At 47.1% G+C, this 27,335-nt stretch overlaps 1 protein-coding gene across 1 annotated transcript in view; it reads left to right on the forward strand.

The window, feature by feature from the left end:
* Positions 1–23,518, forward strand: part of GABRA3 (gamma-aminobutyric acid type A receptor subunit alpha3) — a 118,829-nt gene extending 95,311 nt beyond the window's left edge. Inside the window, 5 exon segments of the mRNA XM_005285702.5 lie at positions 2,737–2,880; positions 5,215–5,367; positions 10,069–10,280; positions 20,472–20,763; positions 20,766–23,518. Of these exon segments, the coding sequence (XP_005285759.2) occupies positions 2,737–2,880; positions 5,215–5,367; positions 10,069–10,280; positions 20,472–20,763; positions 20,766–20,803 (839 nt within the window). The 3' untranslated portion in view covers positions 20,804–23,518.
* Positions 23,519–27,335: the final 3,817 nt, after the last annotated feature.

Here is a 27,335-nt window from a genome sequence, read left to right on the forward strand (position 1 = left end):
GCATGAGCTGGCACCTGGTCTGCCAGCATCACACACACCAGAAAAATACCATGCAGTCTGGCTCAAAGTAGGACATCTATGCTGGGGACACCCAAGACTAGGGAAGCAGAGGATGCCGCAGGAGTTGTGCCACTTAACAGTCCTGATTTGGACTGGGCTGCCCCACATTGTGCAACGAAGATATTAAACAGACCAGAAATATCTTCAGGGCTTTAAACGGACCCAAAATATCTGTGCCACTGCTACATGACACAAGGAATGCCTTTGTCCCAGAGGACAACTGTTATAGAGTTGACAACCTTATTTGCATGCAGGATAACATGGGGGGGGGGAGGATGTCTAGCACTGAAATAACAGGAGGGTTTCTAGTCTAAGATTAAGGTGCATTGACTGTGGGGATCCAGGACTGGAATAAAAGGGGGTGCTACAGATCAGGATGCCGGTGAACTGGCAGAGGTGGGAGAAGAGCAGGCTTGGAAAAGCAGAGCGCTGCCGGTCAGGTTGAAGATGCATTAGCCGAGCTGCGCTGGAAGTGCCTACACAGCACCATTATGCACAGAGAAACGTTGCCCATTCATCAAAATCACCTTTTATTCCTTAACACTTAACAGTTTTGCCAAAAGCGAAAATGCAGTTATGGCTTTTCTTTTTTAATTAGACAAATCATTGAAGTTTCAACCCACAATGTCCCACAAAACTTCACAGGCTGGAATTTGACCCATCATCGATCCTGCAGAAAAATATCCTGGTCTCATTTTGGGTCTTGTAGGGAAAACCTAGGGAAAGGGGAAGAGTTAAAAATCTCTTGTCAGTGTCCTTTCCCAGCATCTGTTTAGCAGGCTTCTGCAGTAGACGTGATCACTTCAGGGAGCTGCAGTCAGGGGTGGATTAAAGCAGGAATCTTGACATCTGGCCCTTATAGTACAGCTAATGGCCTCTGGCTGGCTGGGAAGGTCCCTGGTTCTGAACACCCATGTCAGGGAACTTGCGTCACAGACTGCCATGGGGCTATCTGAAGGTATGCACCTCATTGTCTACAACCTCCTCCCACCCCTGCAGTACTTCCAGGAGAACTCAGGCCCATTATCTGTCTTTTTTGAGGGGACAGGGATTTGAGATAGACTTGAGCTGCAAGTTCTTTCCCTAGTGGGGGGAGAGGAGCAGGTGGCAGTGAAGTACATGGGATTCCACTTCTCTTTACCCTCCAGTGAAACAGCTAGCAACTCCCCTGCTGAGCCAGGGGGACTCGCTGGCTTACTGCAGGGGGAAAGGAGGTGGGAGGTTAAAAGAGAGCAGAGTTATCAGCATATTGCAAGTCTCGTGATATTTGGTGTTTTTCTTCAAGTGCCAGCTCCTGGAGTCCTGTGATTTTGCAAAAACCCCAGCTATAATTTTTTTACAATGAGGCCATTTCTAGTCCACCTGATTGAGGTGAAAATCTTGAAAATGTGACTCTCTAAACACTCCCACCCGAGAGGACAAATGCAAAGAATCCAAAATTTATTGTTTTGTGTATAATCTCATGATTTTTAAGACAATCTCATGGTTCTTTGGAGCCTGACTCATGATTTTTGAATGCTGCGGGGTCGGAAATAGTGAGAAAGCAAGCACGTGAGTATGTATAAGTGTGAGTGGGGTGTTTGTGCATGCAAGTGTAAGGGGGGAGTGCAGGTGGGGATGGTGTGAACATGAGTATGTTTATGAATGGGGTGGAAGGGTTGAAGGGGTGTGTGAGCACATGGGGAGGCTGGCGGAGGGGTGCATGGAGACAGTAACCAAGCAGGTAGCTGGAGCACCGATTTGTTCTTGCACAGTGCCGAACACTGGGGGAGGGAGCAGAATGGGGGAGGGAAAACTTTCTAAAGAGCCAGTTTTTCACATACACGGGGGGAGCTGTCAAGAGCTGCATGCTGGTGAGTGTGAGGCGATCTCTGCCTTTTTCTTCTCACCCTGGTAAGAAATGACCTAATGTTCAGCAGAAAGTGCACACACCCCTCCAGTGGCTGGAGCCCAGCACCCCTCAGATCCCCAGCTTATTAGACTAATTATCCCCGACCAATGTGCTGGTGACTGTGTGTTAGTGAGGGCCCCAATGGAGCAGGGGCATGGAGGCTGAGCACTGCAGAGGACAGAGTAGAGCCCAGTTGATTGCTCAGCTGCCTGCCTGGGGAGGGAAGATGGAGGACTGAGGAGAGAGAGGAAGCTCAGAAGCTCTTTGAGGAGAAAGTCCATGCCATTTGTATGGTGGCATGGGCCTCATTTAATAAAGGGGGCAGATTTTCAAAAGCATGGACGGAGTTAGGAGCAAAGGAGCTTCTGTATGCAGAATAGCTGTGATTTGGGAAACCCAGGCCTGCCAGATACAGATTCTGTTTCTGACGCAGCCCAACCGATATCTGAGGCAGATGCTAGAGCAGAGAGAAGCAGCTAGCTCTCCATGTTCCAATGTGTTCAGAAATGACAAGTCACTGCCAGGTAGGCCAGAACGTTAAAGGGGAGTGCGCTGCCCCTTAAAGTGTCCTTCGACCCCTCCCTAAACTCTAAACATCTGACAGACAGCCCTGACTTTGGTTATATGATTAACTGTTTCTAAAGTCATCTGGTGGTTAGACATAACTGACCATATTATTCGCTGTGGCTCCTCTGAAGACACACCGGGGCTGAATGTGGACCCAAATCTTTGGTATGTTTTAGGCTGGTCAGAAGCATGACCTCCTTCCTCCTCTTCCTCTGCAGATGCCTACACAAAGACAGAGGTGATCTATTCCTGGACACTGGGGAAGGATAAATCAGTGGAAGTGGCCAAAGGTGGATCTCGCCTGAATCAGTATGACCTCCTGGGCCATGTGGTCGGAACAGAGACAGTCCGATCCAGTACAGGTACTGGAGTGAGGTGGGGCTGGAAGTGGACATAAGAGCTATGTGAGCTGTCAGGTGGGGTGTTCCCATGTGAATTGAATGTATATTTTTGTCGTGGTTGGGTCCATCATGTCTGCAAAGTAAACGGGAGCCACAGGGGGTATCTCAGTCAAAGGCAGAACTTCTAGTGATTCCAGTGACACTTGCAAGCAGTGGATCATATCCAAGGATAGCATGGCCAGCATCACAGTAGCCTTAGATCCAAGCTGGGATGATGGGAGATGGAGCCATTGTAGCAGTCCAGGCTATGCATGAGCATCACAACACTCCTTAACACCACGCTGTGTTCTTGTTGTTGGACAGAGCCAAGGGAGGTTTTGAAGGATAAGCAGCACAGCACCCCGTAAGAACAAGCTGGCTGGTAGGAGAGGGAACATTCCTAGGTTATGGTGGACGGAATCTCCAGCTGCACAGGGTCACCTGATGTGACACTCAGCTGTTCGAGTGGACACAGCATGTCCATGCTATGAAGGAGAGCTCCATAACATGATGCTGGTGTTCAGGTACCATTGTGCCGAGTGCCATAAAAATGCCTAGCTAGGAAGACTGGGGGATAGAATATATCCAGGTTTTTCAGGACCCTACCCCAGCATTGCAGAGCTTATCTCCCTATGCTGGGGTGTTTGTAGATGGAGCATATCCACACTATAAGGTACCACACAGCATCTGCAGCAGCAGAGACACCTGCTCATATTCTGTTGGGCAATGGAGCAGGAGAGGAAGTGTCAGGGGAGGTTTTCATAGGCACAAATGGCAGTTAGGTGCCCAACTGCCATTCACTTCCATTGGCAGACAGGCATCGTTCTGCCCACTCCCATTGAAAACCAATTCAGACAGCTAACAGCCACGTGTGCCTTTGTAACTCTCTCGCCTTGCCCAGCTGCTTCTCATCACCTGGGGGTGCAGTTGAATTGGCTGAACTTTCAGTCTCCCAGAAGAATGTCACGGGTGAAGAGAGGCCACCATGCTGATGTTGCTCACTCTGATTTTCACTGAATTTTCTTCGGCAAATATTACATCAGTTGTAGAAGAGTGTCCCAAACAAATGTTTTCTGTTTAATGACCAATACTAATCATCTCTCTCTCTCCCCATCTGCCGCTCCTCCCTTTCCCCTGTGAATTCAGGTACAGAGAGCTGCAGTTACCCCACGTGTGTCTCTTCTAACTTTCTCCTTCTGTGTGTGTGTGTGCCAGTAGTTCTAGGATATTTCCTCTCTGTTGCACTTGATGTTAATTGTATCCGTCTTTAACAGCTCATATCGCCTCCCTTGAGGACATGTGGGGAGTCCAGAGAACTAAATGTTATAATATTCGATCTAGTTCTGCCCTCAAGTTGTAGTAAAAATAATAACAAAGTAATAGGCTGAAATGGTATGAAATTTGCAAAAGACACCAATGCAGAATGGCTTAACAGAGCTAGAGTCGAAACAAAAGGACACCGTGTTCCAGCAGTGATGAAGCCAAACTGAAAGCTTCAGCATTACCCTGAGCACTGGGACAGAGGGAGGGGAAGGAAAATAGAGATGGCAAATAGACATGATTCACTGGCTCACACCCCAGGCCTTGAACAACCAGCATCCTGTCCCGACCTTCCAGATGAATGATACGAGGGAGGAGTTGGGTATTGACAGATCATAACATCTTTTGTCAAACCATAGAGAGTACCAGACTCCTACTGTGACAAGGTAAAGGTGATGCAGTCTGTAAAGGGTTACTGGGCCCTTCCTATCACATGGCTGCATGGGAGGGGGGAGTATAAAATTGAGTGGAAGCTGGTTCAGAAGAGAAGCAGGTGGGAGGGATATGTCTTCTCTCTTTCTGGGCTGGGTGAAGCAGGGAAAGCCACTGGAGATTGTTGCTCAGTGGTTTTCAGTTGGTTTGTTTTCATTTTGTCAAGTCCTGAGGAAAGGGGCTCTAGTGCTTGGATCTTTATATCACTTCTCTGGCTGATGACAGTTCTCACCAACGTCCACCTACCCACATGCAAAGCAATCTCTATGTTTGTATACAAGAGTGACATAGACCCCAATTTTGTATTGCAACAAACATATACCAGTTTCATGCCATTGTGGTATGATCTACTTTATCATGAGGTATCATAATACGTCAGATGGTAATTTATACACATGCTGCAATATCAGGTGATACAGCCCTACAGGACCGGGATGTTCACACGACTCATGCCCTCTGGGGATAAAAATGCTACTGTGAGATCTGGACTGAGGATTTATTGGTTCAGGCCTGGCAAGTAACAACTGTTCTGCTGCTTTCTGCTCTAACCTGCTGTCCCTCCAGGGGAATATGTCGTCATGACCACGCACTTTCACCTCAAGCGGAAGATTGGGTACTTTGTGATCCAGACGTACCTGCCCTGCATTATGACAGTCATCCTATCACAGGTTTCCTTCTGGCTTAACAGGGAGTCTGTTCCCGCCCGGACTGTATTCGGTGAGTTTCTGACATGCAGTATGCTGATGGGTGAGGGATTTCAGTGGAAGAGCAACCATGGCTGCTTAGGTAACCATAGTACTGAAGGGAATGGCACCACACCTGTCTGTCTGCCTGCCAGTGTCTTCTAATCTGTCTGGTGCTCCTTCCTGTGCTACCTGAAGGTCTCATTTGTGAACCTTGTATTTCTTTTGTGGACACAGCATATCTCCGAAGTATCCCTAGCCCTCTGCTTGGGGATCAGTTTAGTGTGCAGGGCTGCTGAGCTGTGCTGGGGATCGGTGAAGTCTGTTCTCTCTCACCTGTTAATAGGTGCCTTGGATTCACGTGAACCGTTGCCCTCTGCTGAAGTATGCCAGCCCCGGGGGCATAGGCAGGCATATGTTGTGTCTGTTGCCACCTCTCATTTTAACTTCTAAGGAGTAATGTTAGTGATGGGGGTTTTATCCTTCCTCAAACTTCTTATTAATGCCTATCTGGCGGGCAAACAGCAAGGTTGAAGTAACCAGAATCCTGATCTCCGAAGCACTGCTGGCCTGGATTCTAATCAGCCTAACCGCTTATGTCTATGCGCCACATGGGACACAAGTGGGAAAGAGGCACCTTGAGAACAGAAGAGGCAAGGAGGGAGGCAACTCAGAACAGGATGAGGATGGCTGAGAAGCAAGAAGGAAGTCAGGATGAGTAAGGAGCAGGTGTCGGAGCCTTTCTTCTGTAGCTAGCCAGTCATGACCTGAAATCCGTGAGCCTAGGAGTTAGCACTTGGGTTAAAACCTGCCCTCCGTGGGGAAGGTCATTGAGAAGGTTTACAATGCTAGCAGAATCTACCTTCGGCCTTGTGTTCCCTCTAGTCAGGACTGAGGCCTAGGTGCAACTTGGAGACAGCATTGCTGCTGGTTTTCTCTAGGCAGTGGGCCGAGTTCAGGTGCCCTGGATAACACTGTTAGCTCTCAGACTGATCATGGATGTTGTTGATCTGTTGGCAGAACCAGGCAGAAATTAATGTAATTTGATTGTCCAGTGGCCCCTCACGTAAACAGAACATTCTGTTGTCTCTGCTATTTAATAGATTTTACTGTGCTTGGTGGGGAGTGTTTTTTACTGGAAATATGACTGATTTAGATTGTGAGCTCCATTCCTTCCCCTGTGTTTCCCACAGCACCCTACACACCAGTAGTGTTCCTCAGAATAGCCCATAGTGCAGCCATTGGAATCAGTGAGAAAACCCCAAGTGATGCCAAATCAGTGCTGAGTAATAGAGCAAGGCAGCAAACAGTTTTCTCCTCCCATGAAGATTTTCAAGACATAAAAAAGTTTTCCCATCCCAATGGGGATGAAAACTCAGAATATTGACAATTTTCATGAACCAAAAATGTTTAAAAAAATCAATTTGGGTCAGTCAAAATGTTTTGTTTTGATAATTTCAAAATGTTTTGTTTCGCTTCTGACCTTTTCCCTCTTTTAACAATGAAAAGATTTTCAACGCAAAAACTGAAATTTTCCATTTCGACAATATTGACACTTTTCCCCCCAAAATTTTTCAAGTCAGTGCATTCATCGAAACTGACCCTGTTTCACGGAAACAGTTTGGGTTTCAAAGTATCAGTATTCTTCAGCAAAAAACTATCTGTCGACAAATTCCTGATCAGCTCTCCTGAATAATAACAAGAATCTAGATACTGATAAGCCAGTTACACAGAACTGGCTGCGGGATGTAACAGGTGTCTATGGGGAAGAAGGCTATGGGTCTGCATACACAGCTTGTACTGCAGATTACGCTCCTGGTCCGACCTGTGCATGTGCTGATCCCTGGGCTGAGTCAATAGGACTGAGTCTTAAACTGTTTGTAATTATTTTGGTTTCTTTACACAATATCTTTTCACTTCGCTGTCAGAGGCGGAAGGTCGGGCCAGAGTTACAAATATATTAACAAACTATTTTAAAATGAATTCCTCCTTCACTTACTTGCCAAGGCCTGAGACCAGGGTCTCCTCATTCCCTCTACAACATTGCTGGTATTAGAGAGGGCTCCATTTAAGCATGACAGGTGTAGGTGGCAGTCTGCTAGAGCTAGAGGGGGCTCAGCCCCCCAAAATCTATCCACCTCACCATCTCACCAGCTGCCTGGCTGCCCCCGTGCACATGCCCATCTCTGCAGTCACAGTCCCGATGCATGCCATGTGCAGGGGGCGCCTTGAGCCTTCCCCTAGTGGTGAGAGCCAACTGGCTGGAGCAGGAGCTTGGCCCAGGCCATCACCAAAGGTCAGAATGGAGCCGCCGCTGCTCAGGCTCGTTCTCCAATCCCTGGGCCCAGACCATGGGACAGGATGGAGCCAGGATGAATGCAGGGTGGGAGGGCTCACTCTCCATCCCCTGGGTCCAGCCCCATGGGACAGGAGTGGAGCCATCTCTGCTGGGGTGAGTTCAGGGCAGGCCTGCACTCCAGCATCCCACTCCCCACCCCTCTGGATCCCTGTGCACTGGTCTTGGATAGAGCTGGACCCAGCCCCTCCGTCCCCCATGATATTTTAATCTTCTACCTATGATGGCAGGTGATAGCGACCTTAGATTGTGTGAGGTGTGGGGAAGACAGTAACTATTGTCACACTCAGTAATAGCAGAAACCCTTTCAACCAAGTTTTTGACCTTGTTCATTTGCCTCGCACCAGGTTTCTAATAGATGAAGGATTTCAATAATGTTCTTGATAAAAACATTAAATAGTGAACATCTGGCAATTGAAAGAACAGAAAAGAAAAGAAAAGAAAAGAAAAGAAAAGAAAAGAAAAGAAAAGAAAAGAAAAGTGGGTCCATTTATAAGATCCAAAGCAAAGAAAACTTTGAAATGTAGAAATTTCCTCCCCGGATGAGTGATATCAGAAAAGTGAAGTAGGGAAAGCTGTTTAATTTCCTGGTAATGCACATGTATGGGAAGCTGAAGGCTCTGAGAATAGATAATAGGATACGGAGTCTTTCACTTTCAGGTTGCTGGTCCAGATCTCCATGTGTGCTGGCCTGTGTGAAATGAATTGGTTGATCTCAGTCCAGTTGCCCAGGGGCAGGGTGCCCCAGAGCTGGCACCCGTATTTGCAGTCTAAGCAGGGAGGCCAAAACTGAACAGACCATGGAGACACATCCCTTCAGAGTTCCTCTTTGCAGATCATGCTTGAGGCAGATGGGCAGGGAGCTGTGGGGGAGCCTTGTATTAGAGCTGGATGAGAAATGTTTTTTCCTGTCCCATAAAAAGTTTCAAGATCTAAAAATAAAAAAACCCCATCCTGAATCAGGACAAAGTCAAAATCTAGAAAATCTTTGTAAACTGAAAATGCAAAAAGCCTTTCGGTTCAGGTTTCAATAATTTTGAAACATTTCATTTCAATTTTGCCATTTTATAAAAACTATAAATGGCTTACATTTCAAAATGAAATCTTGTTTTGAACCGGAAAACCAGAGCTTTTCATTTCAGAAACATCAAAATGAAATCTTCTGACAATTTCAAAACTTTTTTAAAAACGAATATTTGAGTCAAAAAATGTATTGGAACACAGCCTTTCTCAGGAACAGTGTCGGTTTCAATGAATCAGTGTTTTCTGATGGGAAAAAAAAAGTTTCATTGACAAATTCCCAACCACGTCTAACTTGCATGCTGTGGAGAGGAGCCCACTCTCCAGGCCGGTCACTAAACTCCACCCCACTTTACCAGATAAACATATATTTATTTGTCGTGTTGAAGTGGTATAGTATGCTAGGGATACTTCTGAGATATTCTGTGTCCACAAAAGAAATACAGGTTGCTGTATTGAACTTGAAAAAGACACGAGTTTTACATGAATTGAAAAGCTTTGACACTGTTAACAATTTTTCATGAAGAATGTCATTTGTTTAAAAGGCCATTTTGCAATGAATAATTGCAAAAATTCTTGATAGCGTGGTCCAGTGGTGAGAGCTCCAGCCTGTAAGTCCAGATACCTGGACTCTATTCCGAGCTCTGCCAGAGACTTTCTGTGTGATCTGGGCAATACACGTCACCACTCCGTGCCTCGGTTTCCCCATGTGTAAAATGGGGTTAATTGTGTTCACCCACCTTTGTAAGGTTCTTTGAGGTCAGCAGATGGAAAAGATTGTATAAGTCTTAAGTGTTAGTTATTTTCTTGTGGGAGGAATTAAGGAGGGGAGCACAGACAGATATGTATTAAATACTCCTCAAAACACAATTTTAAATGTCCTAATAGCAGCTCCTTCACAAATGTCCAGTTAGATCTGCCTATCTGGCTGCACCTTACCACTGCTACCACTGTTTGCTGTTTTATATGGTAGCAACCAGAAGCACCAGTGTACTAGACTCTGTACAAACACATAGTGAGATTAGCCCTGCCTCGTAAAGTTTGCCATCCTAAGTAGACAAGAGATGTGAGGGGAAACTGAGACACAGAGAGGTGAAGTGACGTGCCCAAGGTCACCCAGAAGGCCAGTAGCAGACCCAGGAATGGAATTCAGGCCTCCTGAAACCCGCATCTGGCCAAACTCATTACTGAGGTAAGTGGGCACAGGCCCAGTGCCTTTGGTGCATTTGGTCCATGGGTGTGATGGCATCTCTTCCTGGGAGGTCAAAGAGAGAGTGGGAAGAGAGAGCTCATTGACCAGGCACACAAACATGGTTGCATGTTTTGACAGCACTGTCCTCTCCTGCTTTGTTCCCGCAGGTGTCACCACCGTTCTCACCATGACCACACTGAGCATCAGCGCCAGAAACTCCTTACCGAAAGTGGCGTACGCGACGGCCATGGATTGGTTCATAGCCGTCTGTTACGCCTTTGTGTTTTCTGCGCTGATCGAGTTTGCCACTGTCAACTACTTCACCAAGCGGAGCTGGGCCTGGGATGGCAAGAAGGTGCTGGAGGCCCAGGAGATGAAGGTGAGTCCTGTAGGCAAGGCCAGGGAGCACGGGAGGGCAAAGAAACGTCCCACGAGAGAGCTGCATTGGGACCAGGAGTGGGTAACGTGCAGCCCGGCACATTCCAGTAGGCTGGATGCTATTCACTGGGGTCATCAATTCAGGTCTTGACTGGAGCGGTTCTTGGGGGTGGAAGGAGAAAGGGCTGGTGCCCAATATATTGTCTTTATCGTTAGCTGGGAAAAAAACCCTACAATACTCATGTCTCCATCTGTCCCTCTCTCTGTGCGTGTGTGCGCTCATGTAAGTGTGTCTGTCTCTCTCTGGTTGCATCTGTGCACGTCTCTGTGTGGTTCAATTTCTCTCTTCCTTTGCTCACTGCCTGCTGCATTTTGTGCCATGTTGCTGCCCTGATGCGCGAGCATAAAGTCCCAAAGCCAGGTGCTTGGTGGGATGCTGGCCCCATTGAAGAAGAGAAGCCGCCAGCCTCACGCTTCTTGCTCCCTCACCACCTGTCACGGTGGATGCCCCATGCTTTCCCCCCAGTGCAGAGCAGGCATATCAGAGGGAGGGTGATTTTAACAGGTGCTCTGTGTTACCCTCAGCCATTGGCAGATGGCTACACTGGGGGGGCAGAGAGTGATCCGAAGCGGCAACTGGCAGAAAATAAATGGGTACCACCCAGGTTTTCTCTTCTGGCTTCGGATCAGCTTCTCTGACAGCTTCCTTTGTGGCAGCCATCGCTGGCCTTCGTTGACACCCTCCTCCCTCCATGCTGATCTAATTGGGGCTGCTCAGAGGAATTGCTTGTTGCACGCTACTCCCTCGTTTATATTTATTGAATCAATTTCAAAATCAGCTTTGTCCTTGTTCTTGGTTCTGGAGCACTTTTTTTTTTTTTGCATGATGTGCTGCTCGGAACTGTTGAGGGACCGTGTGCAAATATCTTGCATCACTGAAAGAAGATCTGGGGAGAGGGAATTCAGTAGTTCAGTCCTTTGGTTTTGACTGAGCAGCAGCATTGCAAACAAGGTCAAAGAGGGGGGCAACATGCAAATGGGGGGGCAGATTAAAGAACTAGAGCCAATATCAGCCCTGCCATAGCAAGCCCAGCCCTTGTTACCTCTAATGTTGATTCCCTGCCTCTTCTGGGTCCTTGGATCTTCTTTACATCAGTGTGATGCTACAGATTGAGTCTGCACTTCAAAAGAGATGGCCTAGCAGAGTGGTTCTGTAAGGCCAATTGAGACCCGATGGAAGCAGGTGCAACGCCATTGAGATCAACCTCACACGATAGGGCTGAATTTGGCCCATAGAGATTAAAGACCCAGTGAAGTCAATTGAATGACTCCAATTGACATCAGTGGCTGTCGGATCAGATCCTAAATTGGTTGGGTCATATTTAGGAATGGGCAGAACAGAGTGGATAAAATAAGGACAGATATGGCCCTTCACCCACCACTTAAACCAAACTCAGCTCAAATGACTCCAGAAGTTAAATAAAAAAAAAAACAACAAAAAAAAAACCTTCAGTTAACTTTTTTTTTTTTAAAAACTCCTTTATTTCTGAGTTGCTCTCTTTGAATCAGAGGTGCTAAAATAGCACAAAGATACTATGAAAAATCTTGTCCTTGCAGTAATGCAGTGCGGATACGTGAAGTACCCAAAATCTTACAAGGGGAACCTTTCCTGTGAGATTTGCAGCTCAAGACGGTCAGATAAACATTTCTGGGTGCTTATCTACCTGGTGCTTATCCATCCTTATGAGCTTCACCCACTTCTGGTCAGATCAGGAAAGCTGACCAGATTCCTTCCATCTCCAACGTATGTTCTATTCTTTTTCCCACCATGTCTAACACCAGCTATTAAAAGATCACTGCAGGAAGAGTAATTCATGGGGCTTGGGAATTAGCTATATCCCCATGTTTGTTCTCCTTTTCTATCCTGCTGACATGTTTCCAGGCAAAGTGTTATGATGATTCCTCGCTGGCTCAGTTTCAGCCTTCAATGAGCTGATCTTGAAACAAATGACAAGTTAGGTGGTTGAATCTGGGGGGAAAAAACACAAAAAAACAAAAACACCCTACTGGCTTAAGACTGGATGTTGGCAATGTTAGAAGTATTTGTACCAGCAGTAGAACTAACAGTGATATACCCAAGTGATATGCCCAAGCTGAGCTCTGGTCTTTGGAAAGCTGTCCCTGAAACCAGAGGGTTTGTTATTCACCCTTGTGATTATTACTAAAAGCCCAGTTGTCTAGATCAATGATGCACCCACAGTGCTGTATGGTGCAGAAGCCTGGGCAGTAAAGAGGCAGCAGGTTCAACGCCTATAGGTGTTTACCATAAGATGCCTTTGCACAATAAAAGGAGTTACACAAAGAGACAGGTTGTGAAATGAAAGCTTTAGGGTAGAAGTCAGAGTCCTTGATGTAGCTGACAGACTCCAGGAAGCTTGACTTTGCTAGTTTGGTCTCATACAGAAGATGAATGAAGAGGACCTGGTGAAGGCAGGATGTCAGGAGTGGGGATAGGAAAGAGACCCGAAGGAAAGCTGAGGAAGCAGTGGGTGGATTGTGCCAAAGACGATGGTAAGCAAGTGAACCCTAGAGCTGCCTCGGCCCAATGAAGGTAGTGGATGCTTACCCAGTCCCCCAGCCCCTGATGAGGGAGAAGAAGAAGAAAAAGATGTAACTATTAGCACTTGTGAAAGGGGCCAGATTAAAAGCCCTTGAGGCTAAAATCCTCTCTTTATCTATGGCACGGCCAGCAGCAACTTCTCCCACACAACCCATCAATTAGGGTGACTGGGTGTCTTGACTTCGTGGAGTCATCCTGCTTTTTCAGGACTTCGGTAGAATCTGCTAACTTGCTGACCTCCCCCACCTGGACATCTGCCCTCTCACTACAGCCACCAAAGGTCTAGAGGACCAGGCAAATTGTGGTGCATTCTGCTGGTGTGTTATTTCCCCTTCTCCTCACCCTTCATCTGTCCAGTAATTTACAGCCCAGCTACAGGGTATCTGTGTTGGGCCCTAGCTAGGAAATGCCGAAATGCTGCATTATTTGCAATTCACATCCAAGCAATATCAGGAAGCACCACAGATCTCATGAGAAAGTCACCCAGCCCCAGCCCAGATCCTGATATGGTTTGACTAATGCTTCTTGGAACCAAAGCTCCGATAAGCCTTTTGTGTCTCACCATCGCTAGTTGCTTCCTAAGAGGGGGGGGGGTGCTGCGCCCTGTTGGATCAAAGAATTTCTTGCAATAGCTCTATTTCACAAGGTTAGAGCTGCTGCCACGGACCTGGGGGTATAGATCAAACTGGAGAATGGTCTCTAGTGCCCAGTGACATTATTTTGTTTGAGGGCAGGGGATCAATTTTGAAGAGCAATCTCCAGTGGTGTGCTGGAATGCAGCAATAAATCAGAGAGGAGAAAAGGCTGAGGTGCCCATGAAAGATGAATGGTTTCATGACAATCCACTTCACCGCTGGAATCCCCAGAGTGGTCCCACTAAGGAGGTCCCCCCAAATGGAACCTGGAGGGACTGCCTCTGTGGTGAGAGAGCCTCGTCGCTGGAAAGGAGATGGCTTGCATCTAAGAGGAGTGTTGTTACTGGACTCTGGTGATGCAGCCTCTGAAGGGAGGTGCCACGTCTGAGGGGATTCCCCACCACTCATGGATAGATTGGCTGCCTTAGAGAGGATTCTGACCACACTGTAATCCCAAGGGACCAACTGCAGTGAGATTGTCATTGCCGGAATCTATGCAGGCCACCCTTATGGTGATCTTTGCAACTGGCATCCAGAGAGATCACTTCTAATGGGCCTTTGTCACCAGACTCTGGAAAGGCCGCCAAACTTGTGAGAATGAAAATTGCCAATGATTGTCCCACCCAGAAACAATGTCCCTCCCTGAGGGTGGGACATCTTCAGGGGATCGTCCTCTGGGCCTGTCTACCTGCCACTTCCCTGCAATGGCATCATTGTCTGTACAAGCGTCACCACTTAGTTCTTTCTCCTTGCCTGCTCTGCACTCACCTGAACGTCTGGGAGCAAAACAGCTCCCAATTGGAGTAGCTGCAACCAGATACCTGGAAACGCAGCAGTGTAAAGTCCCATGTCAGGCAGCGAGAGGATATCTCTCCTTTCTCATCTGGTCCTCAGGCCATGGTTCTAATCACTTGTGAGGTTGAGCTCAGGCAGCTTCTTCTCCTTCTCTCAGGCACCTGTCTTCTCTGGGTGAATGTCACCAAAGAACATTCCCAAAAAATAAGCAAAACTCTTTCACTCAGTCTCTGATCTTTGTTCCCTCCCTTGTGTTTGTGAGACCAACAGTATGAACAGTGTGTGAGTGAGTGAGTGAATGACGTGGGATTTGTGTGCCTCATCTGCTCACCAGTGAACATCACATAAAGCAAGTCTGCAAACTCAAATATTGAAAACGGTTTATATGGGAATGGTTTCTTCTTTCCCCTTTGTTACTGTACGCAGTGCATTCATTTTGTTCTCACCCTCACCAGAGGAGATGGACTGGTACCAAATCCCCAATCGGATCACTGTCAAACCTTGAGAAAGTTATGCACCAGATCCAAACTTAATGGCTCAGGCCCATCCCCCCGAGAGCAAACAAGAGCTTGCTGAGCTCTCTCACCCATACCTACTTGCTGTCCGCAGACCCAGGTCTCCATTATCTTGTACCTTGGGTAGTCATTGTTGCCCGTTGGCTCCTTTTAGCCCTAAAATTGGCTTCACTTCAAAGGCCCATTGATATAGCCCACTTGCAGTTCCTTGGCCATGCCTCCTCCTTCTCCCTTCTCCAGCTGGTTAGCTGCATCCTTCTCTCAGCCCTGCCTGCTTTCGGGCCTTGATCCTGCAAAGGTTTTGCGCTCCATCCAGCACAAACAAAAGGAAAGGCTACACATGGGCACGAGGGGGGTTAAGCACTGAACAAAGCCTTCTGCCTTGAGCAAAAGCAAGCTGGAGGCCCCTGGTCTATCTGCTCCCCTACAGGTATGCAGGGTGAAGAAAGAGTGGGATGGATGACAATGAAGAATAACCATGTCAGAGGCCACATGGGCATAAATATGATCCTCATCATACGAATGAGGTGCTTAGCTACATTTTTGCTAATAGGCAGGAGTCCCTTGGTGGCCATGCGTCATTCTCATTAATGCAAGGTTGCATTTCTCTGTGCTCCCTGTCCTGTTCAGCACTTGCTACCTGGCCACCTGTCTGTGCTGCATTCAACACCCACATTGTATGGGATCCAGTCTCCAGTGTGTGCGAGCCCTATCATTCGAAACACACCAGCCACTGTTTCAGAAAACACTTTCCCTTCTGATCCAGTCCTCATGCCAACTCTGTAGCCCCTCCTCCAACCCTTTTCCCACTGCATAGCTGAAGCAGTAGAGTACACTGTGCTCTTCCAAACCCAAGATTGAAAATTTCCTGAACTGAAAATGTTTCAGGGAGCAATCAAACCATGTTCTACGACATACAAATACCCTATCTATAAATAATGGCAGAAGACAGATCCTTTGCATTTCTTTAGCACAGCCCAAGATCCAAATGTGCTTTACAAATGGCAGTGAACTAATCCTCCCAGCCCTCTATGAGGTAGGTAGGTATCACTATCTGACTGGGAAACTGGGACACAGAAAAGGTAAGTGAAAGTCAATGGCAGAGTGGGGGATGAAACCCGCCTCTCCAGGGTCATGGCTTTCGTCTCTCAAAGGGGAAGGCTCAGCTATATATAGACAGAATCAGATTCAGCAAAAATCTCATTGCCAACCAGTGTGTGTGTGTGTACGGCAGGGGGAGGAGGGAAGCTTGTCTCAAGAACATGATGTGATGAGAGGTCTATAATGCACTAGAAATGTATGTCTTGTCACGCTAGCTTTCCCGGCATTTCCTCCATTAGGAATGCAGTGTGTAAAGTCAGCTTTGTGATGAATGATGGAGGGTGACGGCACATTCTCTCCCAATGGTGAGACCTGTACTGGTTTTAAAGGACCTGGGTTGTTTTTCTGCTCTTTTTGATTTTCCACTTTTCCTTTCTATTTCCCTAGCAAAGGGAATCCCACACAAATAAACACGCCGGGAGGTCAGAGGACTGGTTTGTATCTGATTGTAATAAACATGTTTTTCCTTGTTGAAATCTTGCGCGAATCATCAACTATATAAGACACAGCCCAGGCAACCTAAGGACAGACCATGTGTGCCAATCTCTCAAGAGTCTGATTTCTTGAGCTTCTGAGCCTTGGTTACCAGGGTACCCTCGGAAACTCATTACAATGTGTGCACAGCCTTACCGCTCTAAGCGTCATCACACTCCACATTCCCAAGCAGTTGAAAGTCAAAGGCTATTAGGCTTCAAGCATTCCTGCACTTCCTGCCTTCCTTAGGGCTTAAGGGCCTGATCCAAAGCCCATTGAAGCCAACGGGAAGGCACTCACTTCAGTGAGTGAGTTCACTAGCTACAATGTCTTCGTTATAGCGAGTGCCAGGAGTAAAAGATGCCAAGCAGCTTTTCACATGCTTACACCAGGCTGGCAAGGTCACCTCTTGGAGGGAAACACTGTCCAGGCTGAGAAATGTCATGTCAGTTGCAGTCTCTCATTCATCTCCAGTCAGTAACATGGCTGATTAACAATAAAATAAAACATAGTGCACTTTCAGTAGAATTCTACAAGCAGTAATTGATCATTCTTTCAATCCATTATTACGTATTAATAATCTTGCTACACCCTGTAGCTACAGTAAGAAGTAATCACAGTATATGTAGTGTTTAAATGGTAAAACATTTCCAAACCTTTATGTATCTCTTGATGGCTAGCAACATGCTCACACAACTCACCTTCTTTGAGGATGTACAATTAATCATGGCTCTGATCAAATTAATTGATCATTAATCAGTTGCTCAGTTAACCACTGAAGATAATAGCAATCCTTACCACCTTCTCAATAAAATACTACAATCGTGGCCTGATCATTAGTTTCGTCAGTCTTTGCACTTTGTCACTTGCAGTTCTATTTGTGCAATTGCAGAAGTTATTATTGGAACTGCAATCACTTAATGTATTGATTGGATACGGGTTTAAAGAATGATCAGCTGCCGCCTGTAGCATCGCACTGAACATGCATTGTGGGACTGTCAAATTTTCCTGAGGTAACAGGGGTAAAATTCACCTGTGCTTCAGCAGCACTGTGAGGCTGCAGAAAGAGTAGACAGGTGGGGGAGTCTCCATGCCCCAGGTACTGCAGGAGGGTGCCTGCAACTAAGTTTGCATGCAGAGGAGCTTTGGATATGGACCATGCCCTACCACCCTGTCTAGGGGTTGCAGAAGAGCAGCTGCCGCCATTGCAGTCTACAGATTGAAGAGCGGCTAGAAAAGGACTGTGTTGCTGTTCTGGGGTGGCCTATCCCAGCCTCTGCTAAGTGATCTTCACAAAACCCAGCCACTGGAGCTTTATTTCACCCTATGTGATTAATGACACATTTTAGTACGGGAGATTGCAAGAACACTGCTGAATCTTCCCTTAGCGGGAGAGGGAGACGCAGGGTTAATGGCCATAGCCAGGTACATATGGGAGTGCAGGGGCTTGATTGGCTGTACCGTACCGCCTTCGGAGCACAAGCAATTGGGGAAAAAAATCTTTGCAAATATAATCACTGAGTCAGGTTCGCTTTGATGCTTGTGGTCTTAATATTTGTTGTTGACATGTTTTTTGAAGTTGGCAGTATCTTCCTGGAAATACCCAGGTATCCTGAAGGTTTCACAGACTTTAGCAAAGGTTAATATTTATCTTGAACATTCATAGCAGACAGTGCAGTGGGTTTGTTGAGGCTCCTTCAGTTTAAAAAGTTGCAGTCATCCAGCCTATGAGCAGGAACTTAGCTGACAAATCATGGACAATGGATGGTGAGCAGTCAAAGGAAGTAGAAAAAACATCCAGGTGATGAGCCGGGTTGGCTCAGTGAACAATTTGTGAACCGAAAAAGGAATTAAGTTTGTATTAGTGCTATGCACAATGAAGAGGTGGGCCAGCTCTGCTGACAGGCACTTCAAAGGCCAGGCGCTTGGAAAAGGTGGGTGATGTAATGTGATGTTCAAAGCTCTGATGGCATCACATTATTCAGTCAGCACTCTGGCGATTATGTCCATGTTTGACAGGGATATACAGTGAGAGGGTCAGCTGTGTCCCTGGTGGAAATCTAGTGAAGTTAATGGAGGACGCGGGGGATGAATTGGGCTTCCATCGCCTGATAGCCCTCCCTCCAGACCTAAAGATAGTGATTGATACGAATTCACCAGGCTGGAGGCTGGGGCTGAATAGAATCCTACAGGCTTCCCACTGGGCAGGCTGTTTATTCAGCACTGGTGCAGCATAGGGATTGCAATGATGTTTCTGCTTTTACAGACCTTCATGCCGGGTGTGACTGAGTCACAAGCAAGTAGAATGGTTTGATCTGGGATTATGCAGTGGGTTAGTGCCTCTCTTGTGGCTCTTGCCTCCCAGGCTGTTGTCCTAGCAGCTCCGGCTGGTCTGTTCCAGCCATAGCCAGAGAATGTTCGGCAGTGCTGCCTACATGGTATAGCAGGCACATCTGTGAAATGCTTTCCCCCTCGTAAAGCAGTTGCTGCTAGCAACTGTTGTCCACATTAAGGCTGCAAACACTCGTTGCACCTATGTGTCATTGTGAGCATAAATCCCTAGGATGCCACATCTTGCACTTCTGGCACCTGGATCTGCTCTGTGGCAACTGCAATGAGCGTAGAGTGGGATGTATGGGTGATCTGTCGGAGTCTCCCTGGGCTTTTCATTACATGAATGAGGTCAGTTTGTGTAATACGTACCAGATTTCCTTCGCTGGGTCTGGTCTCATCCTCGAGACATCCAATCTCCTCTTTATCCCCTTTCCTAGCCCAAATCCCCCCCATCACACACACACACACTCCATTTCCACCATTGGTAAACCTGAGCCTGCCATCCACCTGCCATCAACGTTGTCCATTTTGCATCTCTACTTCATGCAGCGTGACCAACCCACAGCCAATTTAGCTTCTTCACGTGCTGCAGAAAGTTCCCTTCCATCAGCTCACTCTGCTAGCAGTTTGGTTGTCATATAAGCCTCATGATTGGTAAGAGGGGATATGTGTGGGAAGGTGCAGCACTCCCTAGACAGGAGGGTGAGATGGAAACTTCCCTCAGTGCTGGGACTGCCATGCCCACCATCCCAAAATCCATGGGCCAGCCTGATTGCCAGGGTCTGTCCTTCATCCTGCCAGCCTAGCTCATGAGGCACTTTAAAAGGTCCCTTGGACGTATTTGGATCCTCCTGACATCATATTGTGCAGCACAGCAGTGCAAAAGGTGGATGACCTGCCCCTTGAGGCATGGAGGCAGCACGTGGTGTTGCATCATGGCACCACGATCCAGTGTCATCATGCATGGTTACAGGAATCCTGACATGGAGACACAAAGGTCACGATGATATAGCCCGGTATCTCAAGGTAATTCACTTTGTCCCACCGGACAAATACAAACACGTGGCAACCCCTAATCCATATCAGTGATGCTCCTCACCACAACATGAGCCAGGAAGCAGGGGTAGATAGTTTGTTCGAGCTCTTTCCCAGGACTCTGAGCTCATTGGGTCTGATTCTCCTCCCACATACACCACGGTTACCGTATGACTCCTTACATGTGCCAGAGCAAGATTCAGCCCAGATGAGGTGGAGACAAAAGTGCCTCCCCGTAGCGTCAGGTGCTGGTTTTACATACATGGAAGAGGGAGGGATTCGAGCAGAGCCAGCATGTTGGCTATCTGTCCGTGGTGCCACTGGAACATTGCTAAGGGGATACCACTGTACTGAGCACCTGACCTTGGGTGGTTATTTGTATCGCCGTAGCATGTAGGAGTCCCATGACCCCATAGTGCTAGGCACTGTGTGCTGTACTTCTAGGGGGTGACTCCTGTTTCCAACTGGTGTAAGCAAGAGGAGAATCCAGAACGCTATCTTCCCCATCTTCAGCAGTCCAAGTAGAGCAGGGATGATGAGGCTTCTGAACACTAGTCTTCTCCCCCCACCGTCTTTTCCTTTGGGTCATAGTACGGCTGCCACCCACACAGCTGCCAGCTGAGAGGGGGAATGTTCGCCTTACACTTTTACATGGTCTGATACAGATTTTCCCCCTTCCCTAGAAAAAAGAGCCGGTGGCACTGGCCAAGAAAGCCAACAACACCTACAACATTGTGGGCACGACGTACGCCCTCAACATCGCCAAGGATCCTGGCCTGCCCACCATCTCCAAGAGTGCTGCCGCCACTGCCACCGCCACTGCCACCATGCCTCCCAAAGGCCCCCGCGTGGAGGAGAAGCCCCCGGAAAGCAAGAAGACCTACAACAGCGTCAGCAAGGTGGACAAGATGTCGCGCATTGTCTTTCCCGTCCTCTTCGCCATTTTCAACCTTGTCTACTGGGCCACGTATGTAAACCGGAATCGGCCATCAAGGGCATGATCCCCAAACAATAACCCAGCCACACAAACCTTCCATCTGTGAATGCCATCCAGGCAGGAATTCTCCGGGGCTTTCTTCTTCTTCTTTGTTTGATTTATTATTATTAATAATATTAATTTGACCTATTTTGATTATATTAGAACATTTTTAATGTAAACAAAACTGTGATATTTATTTAACTCCTTTTGGTTTATTTTAGTTTATTTTTTGCTGTGATGATAAAAAAGGATTAGAAAAAAATGTGTGCCTCTAACATCATGGGTCTGATGTCCTGATCCCCGCCCCCCCACCCCCCGCCCATGTCTCTCCCCCTCGACTCCCTGTGAAATGAAAGCTGCTTGCATGCTGTTTTCATTCCATGCTAAGCTTTACTGAGGCCGGCTGGTGTGTTTTTCAACCTCACTCCCACCCTGTGATAGACTGCCCTGGTTTGTGGATCACTATTGCTTAGAGACTCATGGAAGCATAGGGCCTTCAAGGATGCAATGACCTCTGTGGACATTCTGCCAGTTGGGCTGACTTACTGTGTTATTCTTTGCAGTAGCTTTATTCTTAGAGCAGCGACTGGTTTGTGAGCTGTTGAGGGAGCTGCATAGCCTCCACTGCAAGGCAACCTCTGTGTTACCATAGTCAGTTGCCACATGCAGCTTTCATGTTTGAACGCAATGGGTGAGGCCGTAGCTGTCATGTAACTGGCTGCAGTGTCATGTAGACATCTTCAGGGCTGCCAATTCTCCAGCTTTGCCCAACCATCTGCCTTCCATCCTCCTTCCCTCTCTCTGGGCAGAACTGAGCACCCTGTCAGAGTATTCTCTTCCACTGCAGTTCTACCACCCTCTCCTAATGGAGTGAAAACAAGCAGAACATTAGTTATTCGTGCCTCCAGTGGACACTTCATATGGTGCTTTCCATTAGACAGAGAGACACATAAGTGTCCTCAGGGTGAATCAGTGATTGACCTCGGTGAGGAGCACCAGAAGCTGAGGAGAGGTTTCCAAATCCTTGGAAAGTTATAAGCTGGAAGGGAATGTGTGGGCTGATGGGTGGCTTTATTTTTTTCCTATTGTTCCAATCTCCTTGCCTCCATCTCCTCCTCCTCTTCATTAACTTTTCCCCTCCCCACTCCCATTCCTCCAAAATCATCCTTTCTCCTGCCACAAGCTACAAGCTTTTACAGACCTCTCCATCTAAGGGTGAAACATGACAAGGGAGGTGTCTGGAACTGGACAGGGCCTTAATGTTAGCAGCAGCATGGCACCAAGATGTGCAGTCCCACTGGAGCCCGGCCCAGGAAGCATCTTTGCTCTGATAAGGTGGAGCCCTAGTGCAGTGGCAATGTTGGCCCTTGGCTATGAAAGAATAAGACTCTCTCCTTACGAGAGGGAGAGGAGATCCTGACTTGGGGGCAGGGGCTACAAGGAGTTGTGACGAGTGTAAATCAGGAATGACTCTATTGAAGCCAATGGAGTTTGGCCAGCGAGGTCAGAACCAGACCTGAATCCCCAGGCTGCTCCCTTTGAGAGAGGCTCTTACCCCCTCCCACCAGCCAGGGTCAGCCACACCTTTCCCAACAGTTGTGCCAATATGCTGGGATCCCAGCTGTCCTTTCCTCCTCCCGTCCCCTTTCCCACTAGTCTGGACATACGGGGACACTGCCCAGACATCGGGAATTACATGCTGCATCTGGTACACTCTCCTGCCCCCAGCCAGTGATTCTTTGGTGTCACCTTCATCTGCCCCCATGCAGTCATGTGGCTTCTGCAAGGAGGCTGCTGGCAGCCCGGCTCGCTGCCTGCGAGCATCATGTGGCCTCCTTTCTGTGTACACCCATGTGCATTTCAGGTGAAATAGACACCTATGCAGGGCACTAGCACCAGTGGGACTTAAATGGTGCATTGGCCTGGTGCTGGCCCTCAGGGATCAATTTCACCCTTGGTGGGCAAAGGCTTAATTGATTATTAAGAAGAGTACATGCCCTCCTGCAATAGTCCTGGGGACTGCAGGATCAGAGCAGGGAAGCACAGGGAATTTAGGACTAGACTGTGCAACCGTTACTCATGTGGATGAGCTCTTATTACACAGACATGCTCCCACAGCGTCTTATCCCTCCACTGACTCGATGGCAGCATTGCCCTGGCTGTCCTCTCACAGCCACTGGGACAGGAGCCTAGGAGTGGTCAGACTAGATCAAACCCATGCTCCATCTGCTGCACTATTCTGTCTCTGACTGTTCCCAGCCCCAGAGAAAGGTGCAAGAACCCCACAGTAGGCAGATGTGGGATAATCTGACATCCACAGGCTTGTGCTCCCCTCCGCTCAGGGGCGAGTGAGGAGCACACAGACCCCGAACGAATGTGATATTTCCTTAATGCCTGTCATACCAGAGAGCTGACTCAGCTCCCAGCAAAGGCTCGCCTTACCTGCCGCTGCAGGAAGTGACGCTGGGGTGGGGTACAGCAGCTGTGTCACTTTACATCAATGACAAACAATGAAAAGGTGACGATAACTAGGATACACCAGGGAGGCTGCAGAGGGCCTTCCAGTGTTGGAATTTGCCAGGATGTAGAGGCTAACCCCACAGCTTTTGCAACCTCCTCTACTCTGACACCACTGTCACACCATTGCTGTCACAGAGTAGCAGCCGTGTTAGTCTGTATCCGCAAAAAGAAGAACAGGAGGACTTGTGGCACCTTAGAGACTAACAAATTTATTAGAGCATAAGCTTTCGTGGACTACAGCCCACTTCTTCGGATGCATCTGAAGAAGTGGGCTGTAGTCCACGAAAGCTTATGCTCTAATAAATTTGTTAGTCTCTAAGCTGCCACAAGTCCTCCTGTTCTTCTCATTGCTGTCACAAACACCCTTTCTCTAAATTACCATATACCACTAAAGCCAGCCCTATGGCAAACAGGCTACTCTAACCCCCGGGGCACTGACACCATTAAGTATTCCAAGCACTGCTATTTTAACACCCCTGGAGCTAACATTATCTCTGCCCCAAACTCCGCGACTAACACCACAAGGGCTAACTGCTGACAGCCTCTTTCATGGCCACCAGGGGGCAGCCCTTTGCCAAGGGTCACTTGGGTGTTTTGGAAAGTATTTCCAGGTCATTTTCTTAACTAGCCAAGACAAAGTGAATGTCATAAAATAGTCATGTCGCGATCATAGTCAAGCTAAGTGAGTGAAATAGAAACTGTATGAAAGCAAATGCAATAAAATGGTAACTAAAGAATATCAGGTGTTTACAAAAGGTATTCTATCGAATGCAAACTTAAACATGGGCCCTGCAATGTCACAATGACCTCAGCAGTGATAAGCAACATGGTCCAACTGGATATGCGCATTCATCCCCTTCAGCCGCTCCACCATGGGAAGCACAGATCCCTTTGTCCAATGTCTCACTAGGCGTGTTCTTGCTGCTGACAGTCCTGCTTCCTGGAAATGTTCTTTGATGTCTGTTTATTATAACTCTTGCTAAATTATTTATAAAGCAAACATCTAGGTTAAACCAACCGAAAACTGCCAGCAGCTCTCATTAGCCCCTACACGGCTTCTGAAAAATGCCACGGCCAGCAGTAGGGTGATCCCTCACCTCCCCTACCCCTAACTGGTACACTGATTCCAAACTGACACGCAGGGAAGTGTGCTGCCTACTGAGTTATCAGGGCCACAGCCTGGCTATTCCTTGGAACTCTTCTATCCACATTTGGGCCAGGCCCAAGCCTTAGGCAAGGTAAGAGATGGGAGAGGCCTTGGTTGATGTTTCTCTGAGTGAGTGTTTTCTTAAGGTGATTTTTGGAAACTATCATTCAACATGGATGTTCTCATCTGTCTCACCCTTAGCCTTCAGAGTGTGTTTCATGCCCATATCTAGCATGAAGCCTTTCAACCCCTTGTTTTCTCACTCTAGGGAGGTTATTCTTACAGAGGTGGCTAGTGATGGTGAAGTGATAATGGGTCACCCCACCATGTTACTCTTAGATTTTAGATGTCTGCCTGATAAATTGCTCACTTCCCGCGTGTGTGTTAACACTAAGCAAAAGCCAAGTGCGTTCCCACCAAAACCTGGCACTGATGTGCGCTGCAGAATGCCAGCTGGAGGCAGAGAGACCAGCATCCTTTGGTTAAAAAAACAACAAAACAAACAGGATTTGTAGTTTTGCTTCCAAGCAAGGAAGCATTTTGGAAAAATAGTTATAAATAAATGATTTAACACTCCCTGCCAGCTGACATCAGGGAACAGAGAATGCTCTTTTCTATTGGAGGCTGAGATTAGGACATGTCCTTCCAGTTAACACTAGATTGTTCATCAATTTACCTTTCTAAAGGAACCCCAGATAAGGCCTGTGCTGAACACTAGCTTATAGATTATTAGCAGTCATGATTATTATGGTAGTGCTTAAGAAACAACCAAGATTGGGTCACCATTGTGCTAGGTATTGAGCAAGCACAGAGGAGTAGAGAGACTTGCTTTGAAGAGCTTACACTCTAAACCAACAAGGCAGATACAGGAACTACTAGAGCTGGGCAGAGAAGAGAAATTTTATCTCATGGAGGAATTTGATATTGGGTCATTTGATTTTGTTCTGATTAGGAATGAAACCCCAAAATTTCAAAATTCTCCATGAAATAAATTTTAAAAACCCACCATCTTGTTTCAGGTACATCTCAATGTTTTGTGTTGACTTTGACCTCTTTTAGTCCATATTATATTATAATATATATATAAGCCACAATTTAAAAAAATCAAAATGAAAGGAAAAATCAAAATATCTTATTTGGAAAATGTCAAAACAGAACATTTTGACATTGTTAGAACGTTTCCCCCCTCCTTTTCTGTTAAATGAAATTTTGGTGAAATTGACAGAATGTCATGAAGTGCTTCAATTTTGACAGAACTGCATCCTCTGATGGAAAACGGTTCTGTCAAAGCTTTTCTGACCATCTCTAAATATAAGATGCAAGCAGAGCGATCAGTGTGATGGTGGCAGACACTATACAAGTGCCATGATTTTTTGGGGGGTGGGAGTTTAGTTAGGGAGGGATTAGCCAACAGAAAAACAAGGGAAGAGGGAGGGGGACAGAGCTAGTGAGAAGAGGGCAGGAAAGAAGGTCTGAGGTGGAGTGAGTCTGCAGTGAAAAGACTGTGTGATGGGGTGGGAGGGGACTGAAGGAAACAAAGGCAGAGAAAGTTCAGTCAAACTGTGCGAATTATCATCAGTGTCCAGCAGTTCCAAGACCACACAGCTGAAGATAGGGGAGACAGTAGTAATGGGTTCTTGATAATGCTCCTCTTCTAAAGGAATGATTAAGGAATCAAGGAATGATGTCACAGTGCAGAGGGTTAATGGTATATTCCTTCGGGCAGACACGGCCATGCATGTCTTGTGCAGACCAGGAGGGGTTTCTTGGTCCAAGCCAGTTAGACTGGTGAGAGATCCAGCACCTTTATAAACCTCACTTGAGATCTCCAGTGCCCCAAGTGGAGCTGACACCTTAATCTAACACTTGCTCCCACAGAGGGAGCAAGGCCCATAGAGAGAGGGGTCCTGTTAAAGGAACATTACTGAGCAAATGACTTTCCTGGGGATAGACCTGCCGAAGGGATAAACCTATTCAAGGAGCAGAGCTGTGAAAAGCATGAAGCTGCTCTAGAAATTGACTTTTTGCAGAGAGAGACGTGCTTATGGGATAAGATTGTTAAAGGGACAGAGCAGTTTAATATATCATGCTGTTAAATGCAGGGACACCTTAAAAGGATAAACCCGCTTAAGAGACAACAGTGTTAAAGGGACAGGTGTGCTCAAGAAGTAATGCTGTTAAAGAGAAAGAGCTGTTAAAGGAAAATGTTTCTTAAAGGTATATGCCTACCTAAGGGCTTGCACAGTTAGCACTGTTTAAGGAAGCAGCATGTTATAGTAGCCCATTACTTTGTGTGTTGGCATGAGCTGTTGAATTGGTTTATGCTGTTCTGAGTTTGGGTACTTGACAGGCCAAGGATTTCTCATGCTATCTCAGAGCAGATCAATGGATGGTGCAGCCACAAGCCAGAAGCACCTGGATGGGATCCTCCCCCTTTGGTCCCATCTCTCGTGTGACTCTGAGGTGTCACCTGCCCCTAGATCAAATGCCCTCCCATCTTCCTCTCTCTCTCAATCTACAGTTTTCAGGGTCTTTTGTGGTTTCCAGCAAGAGGGGAGGACTGAGCATTCATGAAAACTTAAACACTTTATTAATGCCAAAGTAAAAACAATCCTCTCCTTGTGTCGAGCTAAACTGCTCCTGAAGGCGGTTTGGCAAGAGGCCATGGCTCTGTATGATATTGATGGCTTCAAGGCAGAAATATTTAGTATTTGACCTTGTTATTGTTCAGGCAGCCAAGTGCTTGGGGGTGGGGGGGGAGTTGTGGCTCACAAGCTCGGCGTATTTAAAAGTAAAAACACTTCCTTTCTAGAGCAGGGGAAATGTCCATTTTTATTAAATTCTTTCTTTCTCTGCTACATCTGCATAAAAACAGGGCCAGGAGAGATCCGAGTCCCTCTC

This window comes from Chrysemys picta, chromosome 9, assembly GCF_011386835.1.
Source record: "Chrysemys picta bellii isolate R12L10 chromosome 9, ASM1138683v2, whole genome shotgun sequence".
NCBI classification, from domain to species: domain Eukaryota; kingdom Metazoa; phylum Chordata; order Testudines; family Emydidae; genus Chrysemys; species Chrysemys picta.